The sequence below is a fragment of the Gossypium hirsutum genome, chromosome A05 (genome assembly GCF_007990345.1).
Source record: "Gossypium hirsutum isolate 1008001.06 chromosome A05, Gossypium_hirsutum_v2.1, whole genome shotgun sequence".
Classification (NCBI taxonomy): domain Eukaryota; kingdom Viridiplantae; phylum Streptophyta; class Magnoliopsida; order Malvales; family Malvaceae; genus Gossypium; species Gossypium hirsutum.
Window position 1 is genome coordinate 12698518 of NC_053428.1, and position 27851 is coordinate 12726368.

The window sequence follows — 27851 nt, forward strand, 5'->3', positions numbered from 1 at the left end:
GCAGATTGCCATTTGGATGACATATTAATATTTAATTGAATTTAAAATTTTTAAAAATTTAAAAATTATCTTTAAAAATTAATAATCATTAAAATTATTAAAAATGTATAAAATATATAAATTTAATTAAATGTAGGCGTGTCATTCACTTAATTGGCAAAATAGATAAACGATAATTTTTTCATTTATTTTAGAATAATTTAATAAAAAATATAAATTTAATTTCACAATATGTAAAACTTTTAAGCTATTTTAGAGGTAAAAGGCTAAGCAAATTTAAATGTAAGTTCTTTACATTCATGTAAACGTTTATATATAGAAAGTTGTCTTTTATATTTATCCATGTGATATTACCCATACATAAATGATTGTATAATATAAGATATTATACTTTTCTAATAATTTAATATTTTATCAAGTAATTTTATTTTAAATTTTAAAATTTTCAATTAAATTTGATATTTTTTAAAAATAAAAATATTAATTTAATATTAAATTATTTAAAAAATACAAATAATGTGACGTGACTGTATTTCATGCGTTATTTTCCCTTATGCACGTTACTAAACTGATATGAACAAAATACAGTAAAATATAAAGTAATCTAAATAACTAAATTTAGACTAAAATAAACGAAAATAAAGTAAATATTCACAAATTGCCGGGTAATACTGAGGCTAAATAAGCAGGTAAGAAAGGCCAAAGAAAAGAAGCTTCTTTTTTATGTTTCATCAAAAACCAGCTCTCCCTCCGCCATTGCCACTGCTTCTCTCTCTTCTCACATTAGCTATTGTGTTCTTCATTTTGCTTGTTGTAACTATTTAAAGATAAGGAGTAAGTTCTTAAGTGTTTCATACTTTGATGTCTACACCTTTGGAACATGATTACATAGGTTTGGCAGAGACTTCTTCAATGGAAAGAAGCTCTGAGAAGATATCTTCTTCTTCTTCCTCTTCAATTCCCTCCAATATTGAAGACAAAACCACCAACAATCCTTCCCTGAATCTCAAAGAAACTGAGCTGAGGCTTGGCTTACCAGGTTCTCAGTCACCTGAGAGAAAGCTGTCTCTTTTTGGCAAAGATTTGGAGACTAATGATAAAAGCAACGGTTTTGTTGGTAGCCCTTTGAAGAACTTGGTGTCTGGAGCTAAAAGGGGTTTCTCAGATGCCATTGATGGGTCTAATGGGAAATGGGTTTTCGCTATAAATGGTAAATCTGATGTAGAGTTGGGTAAAGGTGCTGTCTTGGCCTCTCCTAGAGGTGGTTTGGACAGTAAAACCAATCCCCAACAGGTAAGGACGTCTGTGCCTGTCATGAAAGAGGTTGTTGGTGTTCCCCAGTCTCCAAAACCGGTTCAAGATAAGAAGAATCTTGTTCCTCCTGTAAATGAACATACTAGTGCCCCAGCTGCAAAGTACGTTTTATTTTCAAACCTGTTTACTTTTTTTTTTTAATCCTTTGGTTTCTTCTTCTGAATCGTTGAAGGAGAAGAAACTTGTTGGCCATGGAGATATCAGTTATACAACTCATTCTACTGTGATTAAGTTTTGGTTGCTTCAAAACATTCTTGCAGAATGGAAATTTACTTGGGCTTTTCCTTTTCCAGTTCTTAGTGTGCTGTTCACCACAGTCCCTCTCTTTGTTTATTTGTGAATTGTTGGGAATTTCGATCTCTTTGTTTTTTTTTTTTTTAATAACAGCTAGTTAGTATATAATTTTACATCAATTATTGAGAAGTTCTTTTTTTATTTCTGTAACAGGGCACAGGTGGTAGGATGGCCACCAATCAGATCATTCAGGAAGAACAGCATGGCCTCTAATTTGGCAAAGAACAGTGATGAAGCTGCTGGTTGTCTGTATGTAAAGGTGAGCATGGATGGAGCACCATACTTGAGGAAGGTTGACCTCAAGACCTACAATAACTATAGGGAATTCTCATCAGCTTTGGAGAAGATGTTCAGCTGCTTTACTATCGGTATAACAATCCCTCACACATACTTACTTCTACTTTAATAAGTGAAAAAATAATTTACTAATAATCATAAATACCATACAAAATTGCAACTTTATTGTGATAAATGTGTTGAGATTACTTTTTTGAAAAAAAAAAAATGGGGTAAGTTTTGTCCTTTTCTTAATTCCCAAAGAGCTGGATTTTCTTGCTCTTTTAAAGAGATGATATTATCTTATTATCTGATATCTGTTGTATGCATACAATGTAACTTTCATGATACAAATACTAATTTGGACATATATATAACAAGATTCACGTGCAAAATAGGCATGGATTAAGAACACTCTTTAGCAGAGGATGAACTGATGTTGTTTTCAAAACGCTTAGCATCCTAAGATTTTTAGGTGAAGTGTATGTTGATTTATGTGTGTGAATGGATGACTGTGATTCAGGGCAGTGCGGTTCCAACGGTGATGGTCTCAGTGAGAGTCGTTTGATGGATCTTCTCCACGGATCTGAGTATGTGCTGACATATGAAGACAAGGATGGTGATTGGATGCTTGTTGGTGATGTTCCATGGGAGTAAGTCCTTCTCCACCTAGATAAGCGCTTTCGAGTCTTTTCATAATCTTGAATAACTCTTGCTGGGATGTGGTTTTTATGCTAATTTCCGAGTTATTATTGCGAAGAGTTAATGTTGACCTTGATTGCAAACCGAAACATGTTGCATTATAATGTAACTTGGCATTACAATGTTTCAGATCACTTAAAATACAGCCATATTGGCCTACGTTTATTCTTTATGTGATGGATTCCCTGACCTTATCATCTTTATTACTCAGGATGTTCACCGATTCGTGTAGGAGGCTACGGATAATGAAAGGTTCAGAGGCAATCGGACTAGGTATTCCGTACTGATTAAAACAAAATATACCACAGTTTAGCCTTCTTTTCCTTAATCATGGATTAGAATTAGATTTTGTTTGCATTTATGGTTTACAATGATATTGAGGGAGTCCATTTTGATTGCTTACAGCTCCAAGAGCCATGGAGAAATGCAAGAACCAGAACTAATGCAAAAGACCTGGAAAAAACACAGGAAACTTTACTCAACAACTTTATATACATATGTGTGTGCTTTCAGATATTACAGTTTGATGTATTTAGTAGAAGTAAGAGAAAAAGGAGATTGTATTAGGCAAATTATGGCATTGAAGACATATCCAATTATTTAAGGTTGTCTGGTTTACCTTTCTTTTGTTTTGTTTAATTTTTGTTTTAATCAAATTGTTTACTTTTGGGGTGCTGTGTAAATGGATTAATTGTCAATTTGCCAATCTGTTTCTCCTTTTATTTGAAAAAGAATAGCACTCCTGCCTCCATTCCTACAGTCCTACATTCTAATCACTCAGACAAAGGAATAGAAAAGGCAAAGCAAAAGGCATCCATTAGTTGCGTTGAATCTAAAGCTTGGGTCACCAAACGTAAGTGAGGAGTGCTTTCTGTGAGAGAAAAAGTTAATAATAATAAAAGCCCCACTTTAACTTAATCGTTAATTCCATCAATTCAATCTTTTGCATTGTGATTACAACAAATAAACAAGTCTGTCGTCATTTTTCTTTTATGGATTAGCCAGCCATTGGTTTCATTCTACTTTACCACATCAACGAATTATGTCTATTGGACGGATTTCCGCAAAAATGTTCGGTTTGAAGCATGGGTGTTCTATTTTATTCTTTTTATTTTTCAGCTTTGAGATTGGGCATAATGATTTTTTTCCTCCAACTTTACAAAAAATAAAAATAAAAATTTAGCCCTTTATTTACTTTTTCTTCTTTTAACTTTTGAATTTACATTTTATCAAATCATAGATGGAAAATGTCAGGTTTACTAATTTTGCTAATGTGATATACATGTGGATTGCAACGTAAGCGTATAAGAAATTTTTAATTTTTTAATAATTAAAATTTAAAAACAGTTTTATAATTTTTATAAATTTTAAATTTTTAATTAAATGCTGATGTGTCATACAATGCAACGTCAGCAAAATCTTAAAAATCGTCAATTTTTTCATTCATTTTGGAGCGATTTGATTAAAAATGTAATTTTAAAAACTAAAAGAGGTAAAAAAATAAATAGACTTCTTTTATAATGTTGAAAAGTCAAACAAGTCATTATGCATTGAAATTATAATGTATTATCATGTTGAGATTAGAAAATAAATCAAGTTTAAATTAATATTAGGTTCGGATTTTGCTGCATATTCAGATTGTGTAGAATTGTTAAAATTCTAAGTTAATTTTGGATTATTCTTTTAGATTTAAGTTTGGATTTTTTTAAATTCAAGATAATTCATGTTCGGGTTAATGGGAAAGGGATAACCTGATTTGTGAACAATAAGATTTACAGTCTGATTTTACCACATCAAAATAAATTGTGAAATGAAGTTTTTCAACCAAACACACTCGTTCATATTAAAAAAAAAAAAATTGTGCATGGTGAACTAGATTGATTATCACATAAATAAAATTACACTGGAAAAACATCATAGAGTATGATCCTAAGAATCGAACATCGCGTTTGGTTTAAGTTAACAAGAAAAATACTCTCAGCTTGCTACAGGGAAATGAAATATATTGACACAAGTTTCATCTACTGAAGTTGAAACATACCCCATCCTGGATAGTTTCAAGTTTCTGGTTTGGAAATTCGCAGATACACCATCTGCGTATATCCATTAAATACAGATCTCTCAAGCCTGTCTAAACCGAGCCTCTTAAACATTCGATACCTGCCATCTTCAACAATAGGTGTAGGTGCACGAGCAGGATCGTAGCGAGTTTGGTGGGTGAGGGAAGGACCAGCTGCTGGTGGTAGCTCCCAGTAGACGTCAAGAATCGACTCAACAAACCTGCTATTCTGAAAATGTTCGCCATAAGAGATCGGGGTGTTATTGTGGTTAAAGTTATCCCGCATCTCTCCGCTAACACCCCACCATGCTTCATGTGGACCACATAGTTCATCTATATCCACAGCCTTCTCCCAGAATTTCTTTCTTTTCGATCTAATCCTAGCTTCATCACTGTCCTTGAAGCAGCTATGACCACCTCCTGAGTGAACAATGTTCACAATTAGGTAAGAAAAGAAAACAAACTCAAAACCGAAGATTCAAGCATACAATATATATGATTTATGCATAAACTATCATTGCAGTGGGTGAGTTACAGAATGAACTCAAAATAGAGTTCTAAAGAAAGGCCAGACAAGAAATGCCAAGCCTCATAAATGAAAGAATTCCTCAAGACAGCCAGAAGTACAGGTATCCCAGGTTCCCAACTTACCCAAAACGACGAATATATCCACTTATGATCATACTGAAGGTATGGCACAATAAGGCAGTACAAGAATGGTAGTCAAGGATATAACTTCAGGCAAAATGACAGAAGATAAAAGTGGATGTGTGCCAGAGTAACAGATCAGAGGATATCAGAAAATGAGAAAAGAATAAAAGAAAAGCAGATAAAAATGTTGTAAGACCTTCTACCTCTAATGTAGAACTGGTCACATATCTGCCTCAACGAATAGTGATCTCCAGTTCCAGTATCATAATTGTCTTCAAAAATAAGATGGTTAAAGCCAGCTTTCAATGCCTGCTTCAGCCTGTTCATTCAAGTACATCCCAACAACTAAAGCAAACTAAACTCAAAATCATAAAAAGTAAGACCAAGAAATGAAGTAGCCTTAAATCAGCTCTACTGAAACCTAAAACTTTGACCTTGCTAAGGAAGAATATCAACAGTACTTGGTTGCATTAAGTACCTTTTCAATTCATTTTGATGATCGTCAAAGAAGACAAGAACCTTGCTGAAATCAGAAATTCCATGTTTCTTCAGCACCCTCTCCCAATCAACACTTCCAAAATCCACAAAATCTTTTCCAGCAAAGTAAGTGCAATTTTCATCAACATAAGCAGGACCCTTTTTCAAGTACTTCTCAGGATGCCGGGGTGTGAGTGAGATAATTGGTGTGTCAGGCATTGCTTGCCGCATAACCCAAGTGGAATGTCCCTTGAAAGCACCACTCTCAATCATTATATCTGGTTTCAGCCATTGCGCAATGAACCAAAGCCCAAAGCTGTGGTCAAAACCCATTCCATGCATGTTGTTTTTTATTGGACGTGTTTCATATATTGGTACAAACTCCTCCAAGCCCTTGACTAAATCTTTGGATGTCCATTCAACTGTTTTTCCTTGTTTCGATCTGCCTTTTGCCAAGGATATGAATTAAATGGGCGCAAACCGAGAGAGTTAAGATTAAATAATTTAAGATGAAATCGTGTCTAGCATGAAATAAAATTTCTAATTAAAAAATCCGATCAAGTAGTACATTAACAAAATATTTCACTCAAAACTATCGAAGGAGCATAAGGTAGATTGCGAAGTAAAGAGATGAAATATTGACAAAAAGTAATGCAAATGGCTTCAACTTAATATTGACAAAAAGTAATGCAAATGGCTTCAACTTTGATATGAAGAATAAAAACTCATACGATATCATAACTGAGCAAAAGGAAATCGAAGATTAGTTCTTGACAATCAGCAACACTCAATAAAGAGTGAGTGTTGAATATCGGTTCAGTGTTTCCTAGAAACCTAATACAGATTTAAGAGCCAAGTAGGGAAATTCAAATCGATTGTTTATTGCCTTCTAGTACTAATTTTTAAAGTTTCAGGGAAACTTAGCCGAGGGAGGAACCTGTTCCCAAGTAAAATCGAATTACTCTCTGTCCGGTGAATGTTACACTAGGAATACTAATAACTATCATGGAAGCTTAAGCTTTTAGAGAAGGACCCATCTTCTACATTTAAGCTCCAATAAATTCATTAAAAAAAGTTATTATTATTCGAAATCAGTCTTTCAACATTTTAATCACTGTGAGAAACAAATAAATGTTTGATCTAATCACCAAGTCAGATTCTAATAATCAAAAGAAAATGGTGATAGCATAGCTCAACAATGGAAAATTAAGCTAAGCGAGTAAATTGATCTCAATTAAGCAATGAAATGGCATCTCATTCAACTAATGAAATGACGGAAACATATAAACAAATGAAGAAAGTTACAGATCCGATCGAGAACCAAAAAGCAAAACTTACACCAAGGAACACCGAGGGAACCGAAATCGGAATCGAGCCCATCGAGACCGAAGAAACTGGCACGAGATATCGGGTCATAGGACGAAAGGCAAACGAAGGAGCGAGAGTTAAGCATCAAAGAGAAAAGCATGAAAACGCTCAAAAGAAGACAGAGTGAGAGGCAGAGGCACGGCGATTTGACGAGTCCCAAGCGCGACATATAATTGGAGGCCAAGACGTAGAGGTGTGGTTTCTTGGTTTTGGACTCGTCGGCGAGTAAGTCGGCGGATTCGGCGTCGGGAGAGACATCGGAAACGGCGGAGGAGGTCGGGACGTCGAAGAGGGAGTGAGGTTGAGTGCGGCGGGCGGAGAAGGCTCTGTCCAGCATTGTGGTTCAGGTTTTGAGTGAGTGATGGTGCTCAATTCTCTCTTATGGGAACTCTGAAATTAAAGCTGCTGGTCACGTGGTGGGTGATGCCTTTGATTACCTTATTTTCTTTATTTAACATTTAATAATCATTTGATTTTGAAAATAATAATAATAATAATTTGTAACTCGATTTAATTAACTTGATAAAAAAATTATTAAAATTTTAAAAAATTTTAAAATATAGATTCAATTTGTTCATATAAATTCTTGATCTAATCTGTTTAGAGTTATCTTACGGATCGATTTTCGACAAATTCTTAATTTAACCAATTCGATTAGTTGATCCGATTTAAACAATACTAATAATTTGAGTCAGATTTATAATTTATAGAAATTATTTTTTGGACTTTGTTATTATTTTTCTATTTCTATGCAATTAACAAGTTATGATAAATGCGTTTTGTATATGTCGAATTATTTTTGTTATATTTTATGTCAAAAACAATTTTTGTTATATTTATGGTGACAGTTTATTAAATGAAAAACAGACACAAACTTGCATTCCATGCAACAAAAGTTTAAGATAATTGTTAATCATAAAATTGTCGGAATTATATTAGTCCAGTTATACCGGTAATCAAAATTATGATACACTGTTAACTAAGTAATAAGCATAAGGGTCTAAATGACAGTTTATTTAGGTAATACGTATAGAGAAGCCCAAACATTTCCAGTGAGGGCCATCGATGTTTCAGATAACACTCTTCAAATTCTATGAGGTAAAAGGTTAAATGGGTGCAGAACCGCTGAAATTTACTGCATGAGCTGATGAACCAAACCTGTGACAGTTTTGCAGTATATACAGTTCAATGTTGAGGCTACAAAAGATATGGAACTGAAAATCAAGCACAGTTATACCAACTCTGTGACAGTTTGAGATATGATATAAGGAAGCAGAACTAACCAGATAAGTTACTCGCGTTTGTTACATTAGACATGAGTATTTTAAGAGTTGTGGATATTTAATTTCAATTATTAATATTTTATTCCTTATCAGAAATAAACAAAATTATGCTTCTAAATATAACTTTAAATAAGTATTGATATTGTTTCGCTTAATATTCAAAATAATCTTTCTTTAAAAATAATTATGTCAGAATAATACTATAATTTTGAATAATTGTAATCTTATGTAATTGTCATTTGATGATAAAATCTATTGATAATAAGTCTTATTTAGAATAATCATATTTCAAAAACACATATTTAAAATAACAATTTTAAAAAACAACCATTATTTAAATTAAGCGCTTCTTAAATTTTTTTTTTGAACCACAAAACAACTCTTTTTTCGAAAACGGTTGGCAATCAAAAAATTAGAATTCTATTTAAAGCTCTTTTAACCAATTCCTTCACTCAGCCTTATTCTCAGTTACTTTTAACCTTCTCTACTTCACAAACCACAATATGATATCTTCTCAATATATTTCATTTACTTATTTGTAATGCTTGTTTTTCATATTAAAGAGTTACAAATTTCATATAAATTTTATTTAAAAATATGTTAAATATGAGTGTCGAATATAGATCGGAACAGCATAGCTAGTCACCAATAGTAGTAGTTAGATGTGTCGAGCAGCCGATGACCTTCCTCAGCTAATATTGTTAGGATCGTCCCGATTAAGCAACGAACAAGTAAAAATAGTAGAAGAAATTGAGAAGATGAACACACAAATTTAACGTGGAAAAACCCCTCAAAAGAGGATAAAAAACCACGGGCAAAGATAATTTTACTATAATGGCAAAAGAATGAAGAGTACAAAAGATGGAGATAAAAACTAAACCCCGAAAACCCGAAAAACAAAGAACCCTCAAACGTAAACACAAAATTCTCTGAATGTGTTATGAGTTCTAATCTAATGAGTGTCTCTTAATTCTAAGATTGTAAAGGAGGCTATTTATAGGCTAAATTAGTAAGTCAAATAAACTATACTAATAAATGCTAAATATATTATACTAATAAATACTAAATCTTCTAGAAAGAAAATATATTTTTGTTTAACTTGACTTGCAAGCAATCTCTTAGAATTTGGGTCACATAATTCTAACAATCTCCACCTTGACACGAATTCTTTCAATGCCATCTTTGCCAAAACCCGCCACGGGCCTATCTTGAACTATGCAGGGAATTAACTGAGTCGAATCTATGCTTAGAAGCTGGAAGACTTCTAGCCTTCGACTTGTGCACTGCCAAATCAAAACTAACTCGGGTCTGATTTTCACGAATACAGTGCCCTAACTTTTCAAAACCTGCATCCAAAAGAGAACCTCTCTTCAACGAAACAGTAATACCTTTTTCCCTCCTATGACCAAGTTGCCTCCGCTTCAAATGAGTTGACTTTGACTCCGTAACGGACGAGGGACGTCCGATTTCACCGGTCACTGTAGAACCTTCCAGAATATAAAGACTGCCGGTTCTTTTTCCTTTTAACAAAACGAGAGCTCCACGAGATACTTTAATGTCGCTCGACTCGATGTTGATTCTGCATCCTTTCAAGTCTAAAATACTCAAGGAGATGAGATTCTTTCGTAAATCAGGTACATACCTGACATCTGAGAGTGTCCTAATCGTCCCATCGTGTATCCTAATTTTAACAGTACCAATACCGATTATTTTACTATATGAATCGTTTCCCATGTGCACAACTCCACCTTCAATTGAACTGTATGTAGAGAACCATTCTCTATTGGGACACATGTGGAAAGAACATCCTGAATCTAGGATCCACTCAGACGTAAGCTTGGAGTTATCGCTCGTTGACACTAACAAGAAATCATCACCGCCTTCATCGACCAAATTAGCACCAGCTACATCTTCCTCGTTACTCTCAGCAGCTCTTTTATTTCGCAGTTTATAACAATCTGCTTTGACGTGACCTAACTTTTTGCAATAGCGACACCTTTTGTCTCGTTTCTTTGATGCTACCAAAACGGAAGCTTGTCTATCTGCTTTGCTATTCAAATCAAACTCATTGTCGAGTTTGTCTCTACTCAACAAATGACCCTTCACATCTTCGAACGAGAGTTTGTCTCTGCCATAAATCAGGGTCTCCCTGAAAGACTTGTATGAAGAGGGTAAAGAGCACAATAATAGCATAGCTTGATCTTCATCGTCAATATGAACCTCAACGTTCTTTAAATCATTTAAAAGAGTAATGAATTGACTGATGTGATCTTTAAGAAGCTCACCTTCGTTCATGCGAAACGTAAATAGACGTTGTTTCAACACTAAACGGTTAGCCAGAGACTTAGTCGCATAAAGAGTTTCTAACCTTTTCCACAAGGCGAATGAGGTCTTCTCCATCAATACCTCCTGCAATACTGTATTCGCGAGGCACAACTGGATTGCAGACAATGCCTTTTCATCAAGCTCTTCCCATTCTGTTTGATTTAGATTCTCAGGCTTTTTCCCTGTAACAACCTTTTTCAAGCCATTTTGAACTAGAATTGCCATCATCCGAACTTGCCACAGATTGAAATTTGTCTCACCATCGAACTTTTCAATTTCAAACCTTGTTGCTGCCATCTCTGACCGGGCTGATCTATGAAAGTTAAACTAGCTCTGATACCACTTGTTAGGATCGTCCCGATTAAGCAACGAACAAGTAAAAATAGTAGAAAAAATTGAGAAGATGAACACACAAATTTAACGTGGAAAAACCCCTCAAAAGAGGATAAAAAACCACGGGCAAAGATAATTTTACTATAATGGCAAAAGAATGAAGAGTACAAAAGATGGAGATAAAAACTAAACCCCAAAAACCCGAAAAACAAAGAACCCTCAAACGTAAACACAAAATTCTCTGAATGTGTTATGAGTTCTAATCTAATGGTGTCTCTTAATTCTAAGATTGTAAAGGAGCCTATTTATAGGCTAAATTAGTAAGTCAAATAAACTATACTAATAAATGCTAAATATATTATACTAATAAATACTAAATCTTCTAGAAAGAAAATATATTTTTGTTTAACTTGACTTGCAAGCAATCTCTTAGAATTTGGGTCACATAATTCTAACAAATATACATGAACAAACCCTGTTTCTGGCAATCCTCTCCTTAAGCAAAATCCTATGTACATGACTAGCATTTTCAAATTATTATAATTCTAATTGATGGGATCGATGTCCTTCCTGTTGCACAAGTGACGAAGGGTGTACTAAATCATACTTAAGCTGAAAAGAATGGCTACCATCACCAAAGCCGACAGAACATTGTCTTCGGCTGCATCCAAACAACACCTAGCAGGGAAAAGAAAAGGTTTTTTAAGAAGAAGCCTTGTTTGTTGTATAAGATTTCTAGCTGCTACTTAGTGTATTTCTTGCGTTGGGTTGAGAATGTAATTAGATCATTTCTCTGTCAAGTATGGTAAAAGAAGAAAACGGAAGCTGGTCGGTTCTGAAGCTTCATTTTTCTCTTTTGATGAGTTGCCTTCTGCGCGGGTATTGTAATCCACGTTAAAATTGATAAAACCAGGTTGGGGTGAAGACCTGGAAGTAACGGGCCTGGCAGGTTGCCGATATGGATCACATTTCACGGAGACTGACCAAATGGTGGGCCTGTTCGCTTTCAGCCCTATAGGCCTGCGTAAGAGGGAGTGGTTCGTTGAAAATTTAATTACTCTTGGATCCACATCAACAGTTACAACTACATTTGTCCGAATTCACGTTATAACTTGAGAACAAATAACGTAAGATCATGATGTTTTTTAATTGTTCATGAATAATGGAAAACAAATATGTGTAAGGATAAAATATTGTAGATGGATCAAGTGATTGCTTGGTACTCGCACAATAAAGTATGGAATATTACTTCATCAAACTGATAATAAATCCAACACCGAAAAATCTCATATTATTCCTTCTATATCTATTATTTTTATTAACTAAAATGCTGTCAAATAAAAAATATCAATTGATTGATTGATTAGATTACAGAATTTTTTTTTTGAATGCTAGATTACAGCTTTATTGGATGAAGCATGAACTGTCGTTTGTCTTGTTTGGGATTCTTTGTTATCCTAATAATTAAGTGATTGAGCACCCCGGGATCTGATGGTAGTTAGGTCCAGCACCAAAAATGCAGGACATTAGTTTAGTCAAACATCATTAAATTAGGCTTGTTGAGATGTGGTCCTTAAATGGACATTATTATATTTATTAAATATTCCCTTTGTCTCAATTTTGTGTAAATATTAATTTATTAGATGCATATAAAATTTTAAAATCGAATATTTGTTAGATGTATATTTTCAAAAAGAAAGTTGGTAATTGATTTTTACAATATATTTTTAGAACGAATAATAAAAATGATGTTTGTACAATTAAAATGATCTTTAATAGAGTAGAAGGTTCGGTAATATTTGAGAATCCACTTAGGAAGATTTCTAGTGTATTAAGTTAATGTAAACTTTGTTTACTTTTTCCCAAAAAAAGGGTTTGTAAGTACAATACTATAATAAAAATTGAAACAATTTATCTGATATCAATATTATATAATGAAATTAAAGACTCACGGTAATAATTAAGTATAATTAAATTAAATTTTGAATATATAATAACTTTATTAATAATATCAAGATTTTATTACGTATTAATTGTGTATTTTTCAGCGTACAAAATTATTAAATTTACCAATATAATATATGCTTTTTTCTTTTTAATAGAGGAATCTATTAAACGCAATCAATGAAAGGAAAGCAAACAAAGGACAGAGGAGGGAACATACTAAATTCACTAAAGCCAATAAGCTTCCCTTCGTACACTCAAAATTGAAGTCCCTCTCCCTGCGAAAATGTGGGTGGCTGGTAGTGCTAGACAATGTCTAAAATGAAAAATTTTAATTTTTGACTTTTTACAATTAATAAAATTACACTTTAATCTTTTAAAAATGATAAAATTTTAATTTAATTTTTAAAAATTATAGACATATAAACTATTAAAATGAATAAATTATATTTTAACTTTTATAAAATATAGAATTTATTAGAGTCCCAAAAAGAATTTTACTTTGCGATTGCCCTCTACGTCGGCCTCAGATGACATATATAGTTTGTTGATTGTGCATTCATGGATATTATGTGCAAAATTACTAAATCTACCAACACCATAAACTAGAAATTTTATTTCTCCCCAAATGGCATGCTATCTGATTTATTCGGATATTTTAGATTTGATCAAATAAACCTGAAAATGGGAAGAAAGGAACGTAATTGATCTTAAATCTGAATACATCTAGCTAGAAGCTCTCGTGTCACGCGCATTTGTGAAAACAAAGAGAAAAATAAAAATAAAAAAAATTGTTCAAGGAATAGTGCTTCATGGGACCCTTGCAAAAACTGCTAGTTCTTTGACAATATATTATTTTATTTTATGCTTTTTGCAAATTGTTTGTAACGTTGCCCGGAAACCCTAATTTTCCCACAGAAAAAGACGTTGCATTCCAATTTGTGTTTATCTTTGCATAATAGGAAAAAAAGGTGTCAAGATAAAGAGCCTAGCAAGCCAAATACAAGCCATATTTTAAGAAAACTTCCCACATACCGATAGAATTGCTTGCATCACATGCTTGTTGAAAACAAAGAATTTACAAAAGGCTTTAGTTAGTAACAGAAGTTAGGTTAAGAGATTTTTTTTTCCAAATGTATATAATTATTTCTTTACAAAAGAGATCAGGATATGATATTCGAAATTAATTTTCTTCCTTTAAAAGTGTAAAGATAATAAGATGTATTAAATTAGAGTAGGCTTTTTTTTTCGGAGAAGGGTAAATTTGTAATTAAACCAAGAAAATGACATGCATGCAATTGACTATATATATTTTCGTAAATCATAGGTAAATATATAGTATACTGAAAAAGAAACATGAGGCGTGATGCATGGAATTGAATATGAATTAATGTTATCTATAGTTAGGAGAAGTCATGATCAGTCCTTGTTTCTACTGTTGAAAAGGATCGGAAAGTCCTTTTCATGGCTTTATAAATTTTTGTTACAAAGAAGAAAAGAAAAAGAACCGGAACAAACAGTCACTGATTGTGATCTCTCTCTCCTCCTTCACAAACAACATCTTCATTCAGGGACTTAAAAATGCTCAAAATTTTATTTATTTGAAAATTTTCAAGTAATTAGATTGCTTCAAGCTAAAATATGAAGCAAAAGATGGGGGGAGGGATGGATGCAATGAATTAATTGTCTTGATAAATGATCATTATTAATATAAAAAAGTACATCAAATATTCTTCATAATGTGCTCTTAAATAAAGAGGTTAGATGATATTCTTCATAATGTGCTCTTAAATAAAGAGGTTAGATGCTTCGCATTAAACCGTTTCTCTGGGGTGGTTCATTAAACCATCTTTGATAATTGATCATTTTGTGGTATCGCCTTATGCTTTTATTATAATTGTAATCGTCATCAATAATATTTTACAAATCTTTTTATATCTCGATTCTGAGAAGAATAAAAAATTCAAAAAAGAAAACAAAAAACGAGAGTGTGGCAGTAAAAATGGAAGACTCCAACCACAAATCCAACGGGTCAACGTAAAGAAAAGTCTACAATTTTCTACCGGTACAGGGAGAGAGAGAAAGTCTCCTAGTGTTTGAAAGATAATATCATATCATAGAATCAGAAACAATAAATAGCTTTTAAATTTAGTTGGCTCTTTGATTCGAGGAGCTCTTTTCACACTTCTGTTTTTGGTTTTGGTTTCCTTTTGATTCTTGCTTTTATTAACCTACTTCTGCCCAACTCTTTTTTTCTTCTTTTAGTTACCTACTCTTTTTTCTCTCTCTCTCTTATTATCTCATTTTTCAACGAATCCTTTGTACAATAAAGGGTGTTTTCTTGTTCATTAAAAAAAAAAAACCCTCTCTTTCCTGGAAAATTTCTTGACTTTCTTCTATTCTCTAGCAGAAATGCTCCTTAAGCTTCCCGGGTTGTGTTAAAAAGAAAAATCCAAACTTTTTTTTAGCTCTTTTGAATCATGGGTAATAGCTTGATTTGCAGGACAAAGAAAGATGCTAAAGATAATGGATCGAAAAGCAAGAGGATGGGAAGGTCTCAAAGGAAAATGCTTGCAGAAGAAGAGTTTTTGCATAAGCAAGCTTTGTCTATGGCTCTTCATCAACACCAGTTGTCTCAGAGATTTGATGGATCCATGTCTAGGAGAATTGGCTCTACCAGCTCTAGAAGGCACGCTGATCCATTAGCTAATGAGAAAAAGGTGGGTTTTTTTTCTCCTCTTAACTAAATATCAATATTAAATTAATTTACTTTGCTTTCTCAAACTGTTTTCATGTGTAATCATTGTGTTAGTTACTGTTCTAATTGATTGGATCTATGATATAATAGTGGGGTTTTCATGATTTATTGTAAAACTTGAAAAGCAGCATCTGTCAATGGTCAAGCTGGTAAAAAAAAGGGGACAATATGTTTATCCTTTGCCATTTCATTGGAAAACTTGAAAAGAGAACCTGTCAAAGCATTAGCTGATTCACTGTGCTTTTAGCCTTTTGCAATTTTATATCTCTAAGTTAATATAAATCTTATGATATGCGCTTTTTGTTATGATCTTCTGTGTAAAGTGTAAACCTTTCTAATCACTTTTCTTTTGAGTTGTTTAATGAAAGGCAATTTCAAAAAGCATTTTTTATTCTACTGTGCTATGAAGGTAAGGACGTGGATCATGGTCCATAAGGCTAGTAAAAAAAAAATAGTGATTAACTTTATGAAAGCTAAACCTTGGAGATAACTTGTGTTTTGAATTAGATCTTTAGGTGTGAAAGCAGTGAAATTTTCAATGTAATTGTACAAGTCCTTTTGCAAATTGTAACTCCTTTCTATGATAAACTTATGTCTAATACTATTTCATGTTATCTACAGCTACTGGAATCTCTTGAAAAGATCAAGTTTAAAAAAATTGTTCTGTTACATGGAGAAGGCTTTGGAGCTTGGTGTTGGTATAAAACGATTGCTCAGTTGGAGGAAGTAGGCCTTCAGCCTACTGCACTGGATCTCACAGGCTCTGGTATTGATCTGACGGATACAAACACAGTCACCACATTGGCTGAATATTCGAAACCATTGATTAAGTATCTAGAGAACCTTCCCGTAGATGAGAAGGTAAGAGGGTACATTTGATGTTACCAATGGCCTTGCCATCTTTTTATGTTAATTGTCTTGATTTATGTACTATATTTACATGCAGGTTATCTTGGTAGGTCATAGCAGCGGAGGTGCTTGCCTTTCATATGCATTGGAGCATTTCCCGGAAAAGATCTCCAAAGCAATTTTCCTTTGTGCTACAATGGTGTCCAACGGTCAGAGACCTTTTGATGTGTTTGCCGAAGAGGTATTTGTTTTATGTGTTTACAAATGGTGTTCAGCTAACAAAATAAACAAAATGTTTAGACTTGTAAAGCAAATTTTCGGTTTCCTTATCAATGTTATTGCTTCGAATAGCTAGACCTGAAGAGAACAATCATTTTGCATAGTTATTTTTGTAGTGGACTGATATCAGCCAAACATGTCAAAATATCGGTTTTACTACATCTTTGCATTTTACTACCGAAGTTTTTTTTTTTCTAGTGAAGGTTCTCCACTGTTTTCGTCGCTGTTTATTATCCAGTTTACGCTGACGCATCAAAAAAAAAAAAATTTTATTGCAGCTTGGTTCTGCTGAACGTTTCATGAAAGAGTCGCAGTTTTTGATTTATGGAAATGGCAAAGATAAGCCTCCTACAGGGTTCATGTTTGAGAAACAGCTGATGAAAGGGTTATATTTCAATCAATCACCAACAAAGGTGCGTTACAATCTTACTGGTTGAGAGCATAAGACCAGTTATCCATCAGGACTTCTCTGGCTATATGTTTAGGCTTTGTTGTTCTGTTATTCCTTTCCTGCAACAGAACAATTGGCCATGGCCTATATGCCAATCCAAGTGGTGTCAAAACACACTTATTGGTTAAGCTAGTCATTTCATCACATATAAACATATGTAAATGCATATTATGACTAGTTATATAATTTTAGTTTGATCATAACGGAAAGTATGAACTGATCAGTGACCACTGTTTATGAAGGTATTGTATCCTGCTTACAGAAAAGATATGTTTCAACATGGTATTTTTGTTCCTTCCAGGATGTTGCTTTGGCCATGGTGTCCATGAGATCCACCCCACTAGGTCCTATCATGGAGAAACTGTCATTGACCCCCGAGAAGTACGGAACTGGGCGGCGGTTCTACGTTCAGACATTGGAGGATCGTGCTCTTTCGCCAGATGTGCAAGAAAAGCTAGTAAGAGAAAATCCACCTGAAAGAGTTTTTAAGATCAAAGGGAGTGATCACTGCCCATTCTTCTCAAAGCCACAGTCACTTCACAAGATTTTAATAGAAATTGTTCAAATTCCTTAGCTTAATTTTCAGATTAAAAAAGAAAAGAACATATTTCTTTAGTCTTTTATTTCTATAGTGAAAGAAGACGATAATAAGTTGTTCATTTACACTTGTGATAGGCTGGCCGTTCTTGTATGTAGAACATTAGGCCCACCTTCCTGATTTTTTTTCCTTGCAGCAACGAGAGGCTGTTATTTATTAGTATCATGTAATTTAACAACGTGAATTAATTGTTTTTTTTTTTGGTGATCGATTAATGTGGTGAATACAAAATGGTGTGTTTAACGCATATCGATACAATGGTTACATATCACATACCGATATCCATTATCCAAGTAAAAACAATACTTAAAATCGATTTTATCAAATACTTCACGTTCCATTTTCTTTTATGTCAACCTTCTACAACTTATTGCTCTTATGACACTCATTCTGGGTGTTTAAACATACCATTTCATTTCTAACCAAATATTGAAAGGTTTCTTCTTTTCTCATGTTCAATATCTTTTATTCCTTTTGTTGTTTTAATCCGATCTGCATGACCATTGAAGATGTAGTCATGGTGAGATACAAATCCAAGAATTCAAATTTTGATCATCAAGTCAATGAAAGAGTTAGGATCTTATCAATTGTGGGCAAATAGTTTCTGATCATGAAGTCCGAATTGGTCCCATGGTGCTCATATTAATAAAAACGTAGTCCATTGAAGCAATATTTGAAGTTCATGAACTCGAGAGAGAAATGTTACTCATCATATTCAAATGTGAAAAATACAAGAAGAAATTGGGATGAGTACCATAGTCAGATATCAACTATCGTCTCATTAAGGTGTTGATATTTGCATCTAACATTTAAATACATTTAGCTCCTTTCAAAAAAAAAATACCTTACTAAATGTTTAATAAACAATATTATTTATAATTATTATATAATAAAATACTAAATATTTATTTAGCGGAGTTGAACTATGCACAAGTTAAAATTTTTTATCCAATGCCTCACTTTTTAAGTGAATTTATTTATTTATTTTATCTAAATTCATCTTTCGAGCTTTATATATATATATTTATCTAAATTTAAATAAAATTTCTAGTTTAAACGAGTAATGAGTAAATTATCCCACCTTAAATTTGTAATGAAAATAAATAAATAAATCAACCAACTCAAACCGGAGTTTATAAAGGGCTGGGCCCAAACAGAGCAAACTCTACCGGAAGGCATGCCCAATGATCAAATTAACGACGTGAACACCGTTCATGCTGTGCTGTCCGCATTTCGAAGTTTTCAGATTCTTGCCGTTTTCCCTCTTTCCCTGCTTTGCTGGTTCTCAAGAGAAAAAGGAATCAAATAGCAAAATTGAAGAAAAAGTTCTAATTGAATTTGAATCCTGTTAAATTTCCTATTAGCCTCGATCAATAGAAATTAAAAAATTTCCCTCAAAAATTTTTTTGATGGTCCTGCTTCAACCATCCAACCAAGCAAATAGATCGATCTTAAATTTTCTGTCTTTTTAATTATTATCGATTTATTATTATTATTTTCTAAATGGATTCTAGCAGGCGAGCGGTGGAATCGTACTGGAGATCGCGGATGATCGATGGGGCAACCTCGGATGAAGATAAAGTAACGCCCGTTTATAAGTTAGAAGAGATCTGCGAGCTCTTGAGATCGTCGCATGTTAGTATTGTCAAAGAAGTTTCTGAGTTTATCTTGAAACGACTCGATCACAAAAGCCCAATCGTCAAGCAGAAGGTAATTTCATTCAATTCGCTTTGAATTTCTTGTTTTCAGTTTGGTTTTGGTTGGATGATGGAATTTATAGACAGCTCTAAATCATATTTGTTGTTTTAGATGGGAAATTTTTTTCCGGGGAAGTCTTTTTTGAGAACTTTAACTCAATTTTAGTCAAATGGTTAAAGTAAGGATCGTCAAATTTACCCAAGTTTTTAACTTTTAAGTCGTCAAATATCAATATTAAAGTATCACTTTGTTTTTGTTCATAAACGCAATAGGCTATTAACAAAAATTAACAACTAGAGGAGCCTTATATCCTTCTAGGCGAATAAGTCTTGTCATGTAAATGCTGCGTGTTTAACGTGTGGGCAAGTTTTTTCCCGTAAGTGAATTATTAGAGCATGATATGATGATACTCAGTGGGTAGTGGGATCTTGCAGGCTTTGAGGCTGATAAAGTATGCAGTTGGAAAGTCTGGTTTGGAGTTTAGGAGAGAGATGCAGAGGAACTCAGTGGCTATTCGTCAGTTAATTCATTACAAGGGACAGCTGGATCCCTTGAAAGGGGATGCACTTAATAAGGCCGTGCGGGAAACAGCTCGTGAGGCTATTTCTGCAATATTTGCAGAGGACAATAATACCAGTAAGCCTTCTCCAGCAGACGACTTTAACAAAAGAATAGAAGGATTTGGCAACACAAACTTCGAAATGCCATCAAATGAGAAGAAATCATTTCTAAGTGAAGTAGTTGGTATTGGAAGTGCTTCTATCAAGCAGGGAATTAGTAGTTTCACTCAGGGTCCTTCGCTTAGAAAGAATGATAATGGAAGCTACAAAGGTCCTACTCTTCAGAGGTCCTTGACTACAGAAATTGACCATTCTGATAAGTACAATCCAGCTGAATTGCGCAATGACTCTCAAGGGTTTTCCAATAATACTTCTAGTGGAACTTGGGGCCTGGATTCGAGAGTATTAAAGACAGAAACAACAAATGGGGAATCTAGCTCAAATTATTCAGCGACTAAAACTCGTGAAGAGAGATTATTGGAAACTATAGTTACATCTGGTGGTGTACGTCTTCAACCTACTCGAGATGCTATTCAGGCTTTCCTTGTGGAGGCTGCAAAGCTTGATGCATTGGCTTTAAGTCACACTCTTGAATCTAAGCTTCTATCTCCATTGTGGCAGGTAACTTGCTATTCCTTTGTATCGAATCATTTAACGACAAGATCATGTACTTAGCTCTATCCCAGGTTATATCACTTCAACCACTGGTCAATCATGCAGTCCTACTGTACTATGTGATCATGTTTCATATTGGTGATAATTTTGTATTGATATCTTTTAGAAACCAATGAATGGCGTATTTGAGTTTTTTATCTCTTAACCTTAACAAGAATTGTTGATGGTCAGATTCGCATGAAAGCTGTGTGTGTGCTTGAGTCAATTTTGAGGAGAAAGGAAGATGAGCATTTTGTGATTGTGGCTTCATATTTTACTGAGAACAAAGATGTTGTTTTGAGATGTTCCGAGTCTCCCCAAGCTTCTCTAAGAGAAAAGGCCAACAAGGTAATTATCTTAGTCAACCTTATGTTCAATTTTTAATCTGAAATAACATCATTTTTGGTAAGTTTAATGTCCAGCCTAGTGTCACGGGGCTAGACCTTTCGTCTCGCAATCCGTACGGCCTTAGGCGATTTGCTCGTCCAAACTCGCCCAAGTCAGCCTTTACTTGAATGAGGGTTCCTTAAGAACTCCTCCAAAACACCAACTCGTACAACGGAAGACTTCTTATGCCAAAAGAAGCTTACAAAGAACCATAGAAAGGGACGCTCGCAAAGTGTTTGAGTAAACGCTCTCTATTCTCTTATTCACAAAGAATAATGAAACAATGAATTGAGTCCCCTACAAATGAGAGGAGAGGCATCTATTTATAGTTGAGCCTCTCCAAATCCAACGGTACAAATCAAGTACATCAACGGCTATGATTAAAGGGTATCTATAAATCAAATCTCTAAGAATATAAAATCATATCTTTTAAGATCATGTTTCCATATTTGTAGATTGACCTTCAATCTTTTCAAGCAACGGGCCAGTCCGATTGGGCCAACCAGACGTTAATCTGACAGGCTTCTTCAACAGTTCCTTGAACCGGGTCAGCTCACGTGGGCCAAATGATCCCCATCTGAGTAATAGACCTCCATCGGATGCATTTGGCTCGATGGTCACGGGCTTTGAACTCTGGCTCGTGACATTCTCCCCCACCCATTCTCGCAACGTTCTCGTTGCGACTCCTGAATGGCACTGACTTGATTCGCCTTGAATCCCACTTGTTGCCTTAGCTCTTCCCTTCCTTCGGGACTTTTGCCTCGGCTTCCGTCGCTTCTTAACTCGAGCCGTCCTACTCGTTTGTACATCTCGACGACAAGGAGTTATGTCACTCCCTTGCCCACATTCTAACTTCCCTCGAACAGAATCCTCATGATTCACAACACTTGGCTTCGCTTTACCCACAGTCTCTCGGCCTCCTTGCTCAAGGACTTCGAAAGGGCCCCTACGTTCTCGCCAAGTACACAAGTTAGAATGCAAAACACTATCAGAGTGTTTCGAATGTACCTTTGCATTTACTCGGGTCAACTGTCTCACATGCATCACTTTTTTTTCCTTGAAGTCCGATGCACCACCCACATCTCCCATAGGTGGAAGCCTTGTCGATGACTCGGCCAACTCCGACGCTTCACTCGATTCGAGCCTCATTGGTCCCAGCTTCACTGTTTTCATCGCAACTTCTTCCTCTAAGTTCGATGACAAACTCACCTCTCCCTTGGGTGGAAGCCCCTACGACGACTCCCTATGCTCGGACGTTGCCTTTCCTTTGACTACGGCTTGCTTTGGACAGTTCCGCAACTCATGCGGACCACGGCACAAGAAGCACTTTACTCGCTTCTTTTTGCTCCTTTTAGCCCTCTTGGCTTCGGCTTTACCCTTGCTCGAACCAAGCTTCTTGGGCTCCTTGTCTGCTCCATCGTTCCCTTCGATGACAGACTTGCTCCTCTTTGCCCTCTTGGCTTCGGCTTTTCTCTTGCTCGAACCAAGCTTCCTGGGCTCTGTATTTGCTCGATCATTCCCATCGATAACAGACTTCCTCGGACACTTCCGCAACCTATGCGGACCATGACATAAGAAGCACTCGACTGGCTTCTTCTCGCTTTCGGCCTCCTTGGCTTCGACACCCCTTGCGCTCGAACCAAGTCCCAAGGCCTTACTCACCGGCTTCTTCCTAAGCGCGGATTTCATCGGACACTTCTTTAACATGTGTGGACCGTCGCAGAGAAAGCATTTCAGCTTGTCCCTTTTCCTCTTGGGTTTCTTCTTCCCGACTCGTGGTTTCCCATTACCACCATTGTTGCCGTCGCCATTGCCATACTCATCCGTATCTTCCTTGTGATTCCCTTCACATACGCCCCTTCCCTCGGGCTTGGAAGATCCAAGCTTATCTACCCCTAGACCAAGCTTAACCACGGATACCGCTACCTTCATGGCTTCCAACAGCTTTTGGACACCTCTTTGTTCCACCTCCTGTCTGACCCACGGCTTCAATCCCTCTTGAAAAGCAAGCATTGCTTTTCTCTCGGTCACATCCGAAACTTGGAGCATGAGTTCCTTGAACTCACGAACATACTCCCCCACTGTGCCCCGTTGCATTATCCCTTGCAACTTTGCCCGAGCTTCTTCCTCGGCAAACTCCGGATAAAATTGTCCCTTCAACTCGCATTGGAACTTCTCCCATGTTCCAATCTCACCTTGCCTTTTATCTGTGGTCCTACCTCGCCACCATAAAAGCGCAATATCAGTAAGAAATAATGAAGCAGTTTGTACCTTACCCGCATCATCCACGATACCTTTGGCACGGAAGTAGTTTTCCATCCTCCACAAGAAATTGTCCACATCACATGCAGACCTTGTCCCCACAAACTCTTTCAACTTCGGGACATACTCGCTACTGAGTGCTGCACTTGACACTCCTTCCCCCACTGCTGCTCGACACAAGGCCAGCTCTCCCTCGAGCTCCTCTATTCTTGTGTTTAAAGCCAGCGTCGTGGCCATTGTTTCCTCCTTCAAAGCCTTCACCATGGCTTCGAGAGCATTGTTCCTCTCTGTCAGCTTCTTCCTTTGGGAATCTAGCAACTCTTGCATGTTATCCCTTTGGGAAGTTAGACACGTGGTCACAAAGTCCCTAAACTGTTCCTTCATGTCTTCAATGCTTTCCCCACGAGCATTGTCAGACTCTTTAACGTCCTTCGTGGACTCCTCAAGTTTACCCACGCGTACCTCTACGGCCGACAGCATCTCCCTCAAAGACTTTCTCGCCCATCTTTGTTCGAACTCTTCTTTTGACATCCCAATAGTGCCTTCGAACCAACAGCTTGGATACCACTTGTCACGGGGCTAGACCTTTTGTCTCGCAATCCGTACAGCCTTAAGCGATTTGCTCGTCCAAACTCGCCCAAGTCAGCCTTTACTCGAATGAGGGTTCCTTAAGAACTCCTCCAATGCACCAACTCGTACAGCGGAAGACTTCTTATGCCAAAAGAAGCTTACAAAGAACCATAGAAAGGGACGCTCGTAAAGTGTTTGAGTAAATGCTCTCTATTCTCTTATTCACAAAGAATAATGAAACAATGAATGGAGTCCCCTACAAATGAGAGGAGAGGCATCTATTTATAGTTGAGCTTCTCCAAATCCAACGGTACAAATCAAGTACATCAACGGCTATGATTAAAGGGTATCTACAAATCAAATCTCTAAGAATATAAAATCATATCTTTTAAGATCATGTTTCCATATTTGTAGATGGACCTTCAATCTCTTCAAGCAACGGGCCAGTCCGATTGGGCCAACTAGACATTAATCTGACAGGCTTCTTCAACAGTTCCTTGAATCGGGCCAGCTCACGTGGGCCAAATGATCCCCATCTGAGTAATAGACCTCCATCGGATGCATTTGGCTCGATGGTCACGGGCTTTGAACTCTGGCCCGTGACACTAGAGCACTGTTTTTCGTGCCATGCTTGTATGGTTTTCTCTCCCCCCCCCCCTCTCCTTTTGCTAAGCAACTAAAACCTCTGATTAGATAAACTGAAATCATGGAGGATAAAGAAATTCACCTAACTTATGCTTGAGAACTTGCTTTAGGCATATGGAAAATTTCATTTGAAGTTCTTTTTAAATGTTGGTTGTATTTTGGTTTCATGATAACTGTTGGTAGAACGATTGACTTTCCTTCCTATTTGGGTTCATTATGGCCATGGATTTACTAATGGCAAGTTTATGCAATATAAGTTGATGTACTTTATTAGTTTCTTCGTTCAATATTCACATTCTATTATGTTAGGATTGGCTTTTGCAATTTTCACATTCTATTTCAGTTCCTTTTTTATCACCCTTCAGCATAAATCACAATATTCATGTTATTTGTATGGTTATTGTGCTTAATCTCTACTTCTTTAGATATTATGATTCTGAATGTTATATGAGCTTTACTAGTTATTATGTATTCTGATGCTGATTTATACTGGTAGATACTATTTTCTGTGTAAATGAAATTGAAGCCACAGTTGACATATATATGTGATCTTGGTAAACAGGTGTTGATCCTTTTGAATGGAGAACAGGCAGGTGATTTGGCTAGTAATTCAGAGAGGTCTTCAAAGCCCATGACAACTCCTGTTCAAATGCCTGACCTGATAGACACCGGTGATCCTGATGATTATGATGGACAAAATACATCTATAAAAGATTCGCATAATCAAAATACTTCAAACCTGACAGGAACCCCACTTATTGATGACTTACTTGGAGATGGTATAGATGCTGGTCTGAGTCCCAGCAAACAGAAATATGATGATGATCCCTTTGCAGGTGTCTCATTTCACTCTGGCGAGGGTAGAGAAAATGTGGACGATCTTTTCTCTGGGATGACTATAGATGACAAGTCAGTTGGCAATGGTAATCATGTGGCTGCTAATAAAAAATCTGAACTAATTGATATCTTTGGGACCAATTCTGAAGCTCCATTCGAGCCTGAGAATAAAACAAATTCTGTTAATGAGTTAATGGCTGGCTTGTCGATGAATGAGAATCCACCTAATTTGAAGCAGAAAGGAATGACTTCTGAGGCCCCTGAAAATATGTTTGCCAATATTAACACCCATTCTAGCCAACAAGCTTCTAATGATGCTTTGAGTGGCATCTTTGGTTCTCAAGCCACGGGGATGAATGCAACTCCGATGTTTCCTTTAGGGACGATGCCATATGGTGTTCCTCCCGGAATAACGTTGAACCCAGCCTTTTCCTCTCAGCCTATGAATTATGGTGCCATGGGGAGTTTCTTTGCGCAGCAGCAATTGCTTGCTACAATGTCTAACTTACAACACTTTGGTAATCTTAATGCACAAAATGCTGGGATTAATCATGTTTCCAGTGGATCAAATGGAGGATCACCTCTGCCTGATATTTTCCAGTCAAATTTCCCAACTCAAACAGCTAGTTCTATGATGAACAATTCTAAGAAAGAGGACACCAGAGCGTTTGATTTTATTTTGGTAAGTTTAAGTTCTAGCATTTTCCGTTTAAGGTGGTCTTATACCAATTTCCTCGAGACATTATAAGTTACCTTTGCATTCTTGAATTAATTGTTCCATTACTTGTCAAACCTGAGGTCCTGGAATGTCTTCTATTAGACATGCTTGTGACTCATCATACATGTTATTTTATGTTTGATGACAAGCTTTACCCTCCCTGCCAGTGGTCAAAAATTATCTTGGGGCCTGTCTCTGTTTTCAATTACTTTTGCTATTTGTCTTGTGACTCGTCATACATGTTATTTTCTGTTTGATGACAAGCTTTACCCACCTTGCTAGTGTTCAAAAATTGTCTCAGCTAGTTTATTAGGTGTTTAAAACTCTTCATGCTTTCTATCAACTACTTAGGCAGATAAAGCAGCATTTTGAAGGTGGAAAATGAGAAATTAGTTAAAAATTGCTGCTTATACTGGCATCTAGATGCAGAGATAACTAATAACTTTCTGTTGGACTTGTGAAATCTCACTTGGAAAAATATATCATCCGGTTGTCTACTTTCATGGACCAAAGCATTTTGAGTCTGTGAATGCCTTTTACTTGTATTATGCCCAATCATGCCATATTTTCCCTGCGTGACTCTTTAAGCTACCTTGTGCAAATAGCAACACCCTCCTTAACAAGGGCTATACATGTGTTATATAATTTGGGCCTCTTCCCATTCTCAAAATTTTTTATTTTCTTGGACTACCTGTGCTAGTATTCTTTATTTTCTTTCTTTTTCCATTTTCTATGTAGCATGAGATTTAAATCAGATTAAATATGATTCAGTTCTGGAGTGAGCCATTTGTGGATTACACCTGATAATCTTGTATCCGGCTTTTGTTTTGTAGGACCATCTTGCAGCAGCTCGTGATCCAAAGAGGACTGTGTAAGGTATTGTCTTGAATGATGGTGATTTTCTTTCGAAATAATGAAGCCGTGATATTACATGCATCTTTTGACCATTGCATTGTATTTAATGTAAATAGGTGGGAAACATCCAAGTCAAAAAGTATAAGCCACAATTTTGTCGGGAAAATGTTGTGCAGTTAGCTATTATAGCTTTCTAAGTACTTTGTTTTTTTCTATGGTATTTTTCAGGTACTTTATTGTTGGAATGGATTTGTAGAGTTTCTGTACCGCCTGTTTTTCCCTCCGCCACCACGAGAAAAGTGTGTTTCCACGGGTAAGGCATTTCGACTGAGGCAATGTACATCAACAGCAACTCTTGACTCTTAAAACTCTCTGGAGCAGTGAAGTTGAATTGCCGTTTTTCAAACTTATATGTTTTGATCTGTTAAAATGCCTGCAAATATTATGTATTTATGTCTTAAATTTATAGAAAATGGCTCTCTTTTTTTTTGGCCGCTAGCCTTTATAAATGTATGCCCCACGTGCAATTAATTTTGGGTTTTACGTTACTAGCCTTTTGAATTTCCAAAATAAATTATTAAAATTTACGACATTAATTTTATTACATAAGTATAAACAAATAGGCATTTTGTTGTCGATGAAATTTGAAAGCTATTAATTGGTTCGAGAAATCTTGTTGGCTTTTTTGATATTCAAATGTCGAT

General features: G+C 35.7%; 4 protein-coding genes across 4 annotated transcripts; 3 read left to right on the forward strand and 1 right to left on the reverse strand.

Moving 5' to 3' along the window:
- Positions 1-634: 634 nt before the first annotated feature.
- On the forward strand, positions 635-3269 carry LOC121229353 (auxin-responsive protein IAA27). Its single transcript, XM_041113469.1, has 5 exons — positions 635-1415; positions 1762-1976; positions 2408-2537; positions 2798-2859; positions 2992-3269. The coding sequence occupies exons 1-5, from the start codon at positions 862-864 to the stop codon at positions 3027-3029; spliced, it is 999 nt and encodes a 332-aa protein (XP_040969403.1). The 5' UTR covers positions 635-861; the 3' UTR covers positions 3030-3269.
- Positions 3270-4451: 1182 nt separating this feature from the next.
- Positions 4452-7540, reverse strand: LOC121229354 (uncharacterized). The gene is made up of 4 exons (XM_041113470.1): positions 7112-7540; positions 5775-6219; positions 5500-5615; positions 4452-5065 (listed from the first exon to the last, which is right to left on the reverse strand). The coding sequence occupies exons 1-4, from the start codon at positions 7476-7478 to the stop codon at positions 4644-4646; spliced, it is 1350 nt and encodes a 449-aa protein (XP_040969404.1). The 5' UTR covers positions 7479-7540; the 3' UTR covers positions 4452-4643.
- Positions 7541-15060: 7520 nt separating this feature from the next.
- Positions 15061-18208, forward strand: LOC107906146 (putative methylesterase 14, chloroplastic). The gene is made up of 5 exons (XM_016833031.2): positions 15061-15746; positions 16406-16645; positions 16731-16874; positions 17191-17325; positions 17665-18208. Exons 1-5 carry the CDS (start codon positions 15507-15509, stop codon positions 17935-17937), a joined length of 1032 nt encoding a protein of 343 aa, XP_016688520.2. The 5' UTR covers positions 15061-15506; the 3' UTR covers positions 17938-18208.
- An 862-nt stretch (positions 18209-19070) lies between these two features.
- On the forward strand, positions 19071-27656 carry LOC121229355 (protein MODIFIED TRANSPORT TO THE VACUOLE 1). The gene is made up of 6 exons (XM_041113471.1): positions 19071-19671; positions 20094-20840; positions 21066-21221; positions 25300-26256; positions 27126-27168; positions 27376-27656. Exons 1-5 carry the CDS (start codon positions 19465-19467, stop codon positions 27165-27167), a joined length of 2109 nt encoding a protein of 702 aa, XP_040969405.1. The 5' UTR covers positions 19071-19464; the 3' UTR covers position 27168; positions 27376-27656.
- Positions 27657-27851: the final 195 nt, after the last annotated feature.

Bases quoted from the DNA above. Each gene is read 5' to 3' on its own strand.
- LOC121229354 (XM_041113470.1), bottom strand. From the start codon at position 7,478: ATGCTGGACAGAGCCTTCTCCGCCCGCCGCACTCAACCTCACTCCCTC. The intron at 5,616-5,774 runs GTACTTAATGCA...TTGAATGAACAG, and splicing joins CATCAAAATGAATTGAAAAG to GCTGAAGCAGGCATTGAAAG. The intron at 5,066-5,499 runs GTAGAAGGTCTT...TTGTTCACTCAG, and splicing joins TGACCAGTTCTACATTAGAG to GAGGTGGTCATAGCTGCTTC.
- LOC121229353 (XM_041113469.1), top strand. From the start codon at position 862: ATGTCTACACCTTTGGAACATGATTACATAGGTTTGGCAGAGACTTCT. The intron at 1,416-1,761 runs GTACGTTTTATT...TTTCTGTAACAG, and splicing joins ACTAGTGCCCCAGCTGCAAA to GGCACAGGTGGTAGGATGGC. The intron at 1,977-2,407 runs GTATAACAATCC...ACTGTGATTCAG, and splicing joins GTTCAGCTGCTTTACTATCG to GGCAGTGCGGTTCCAACGGT.
- LOC107906146 (XM_016833031.2), top strand. From the start codon at position 15,507: ATGGGTAATAGCTTGATTTGCAGGACAAAGAAAGATGCTAAAGATAAT. The intron at 16,646-16,730 runs GTAAGAGGGTAC...ATTTACATGCAG, and splicing joins ACCTTCCCGTAGATGAGAAG to GTTATCTTGGTAGGTCATAG. The intron at 16,875-17,190 runs GTATTTGTTTTA...ATTTTATTGCAG, and splicing joins TTGATGTGTTTGCCGAAGAG to CTTGGTTCTGCTGAACGTTT.
- LOC121229355 (XM_041113471.1), top strand. From the start codon at position 19,465: ATGGATTCTAGCAGGCGAGCGGTGGAATCGTACTGGAGATCGCGGATG. The intron at 19,672-20,093 runs GTAATTTCATTC...GGGATCTTGCAG, and splicing joins GCCCAATCGTCAAGCAGAAG to GCTTTGAGGCTGATAAAGTA. The intron at 26,257-27,125 runs GTAAGTTTAAGT...TTTGTTTTGTAG, and splicing joins GAGCGTTTGATTTTATTTTG to GACCATCTTGCAGCAGCTCG.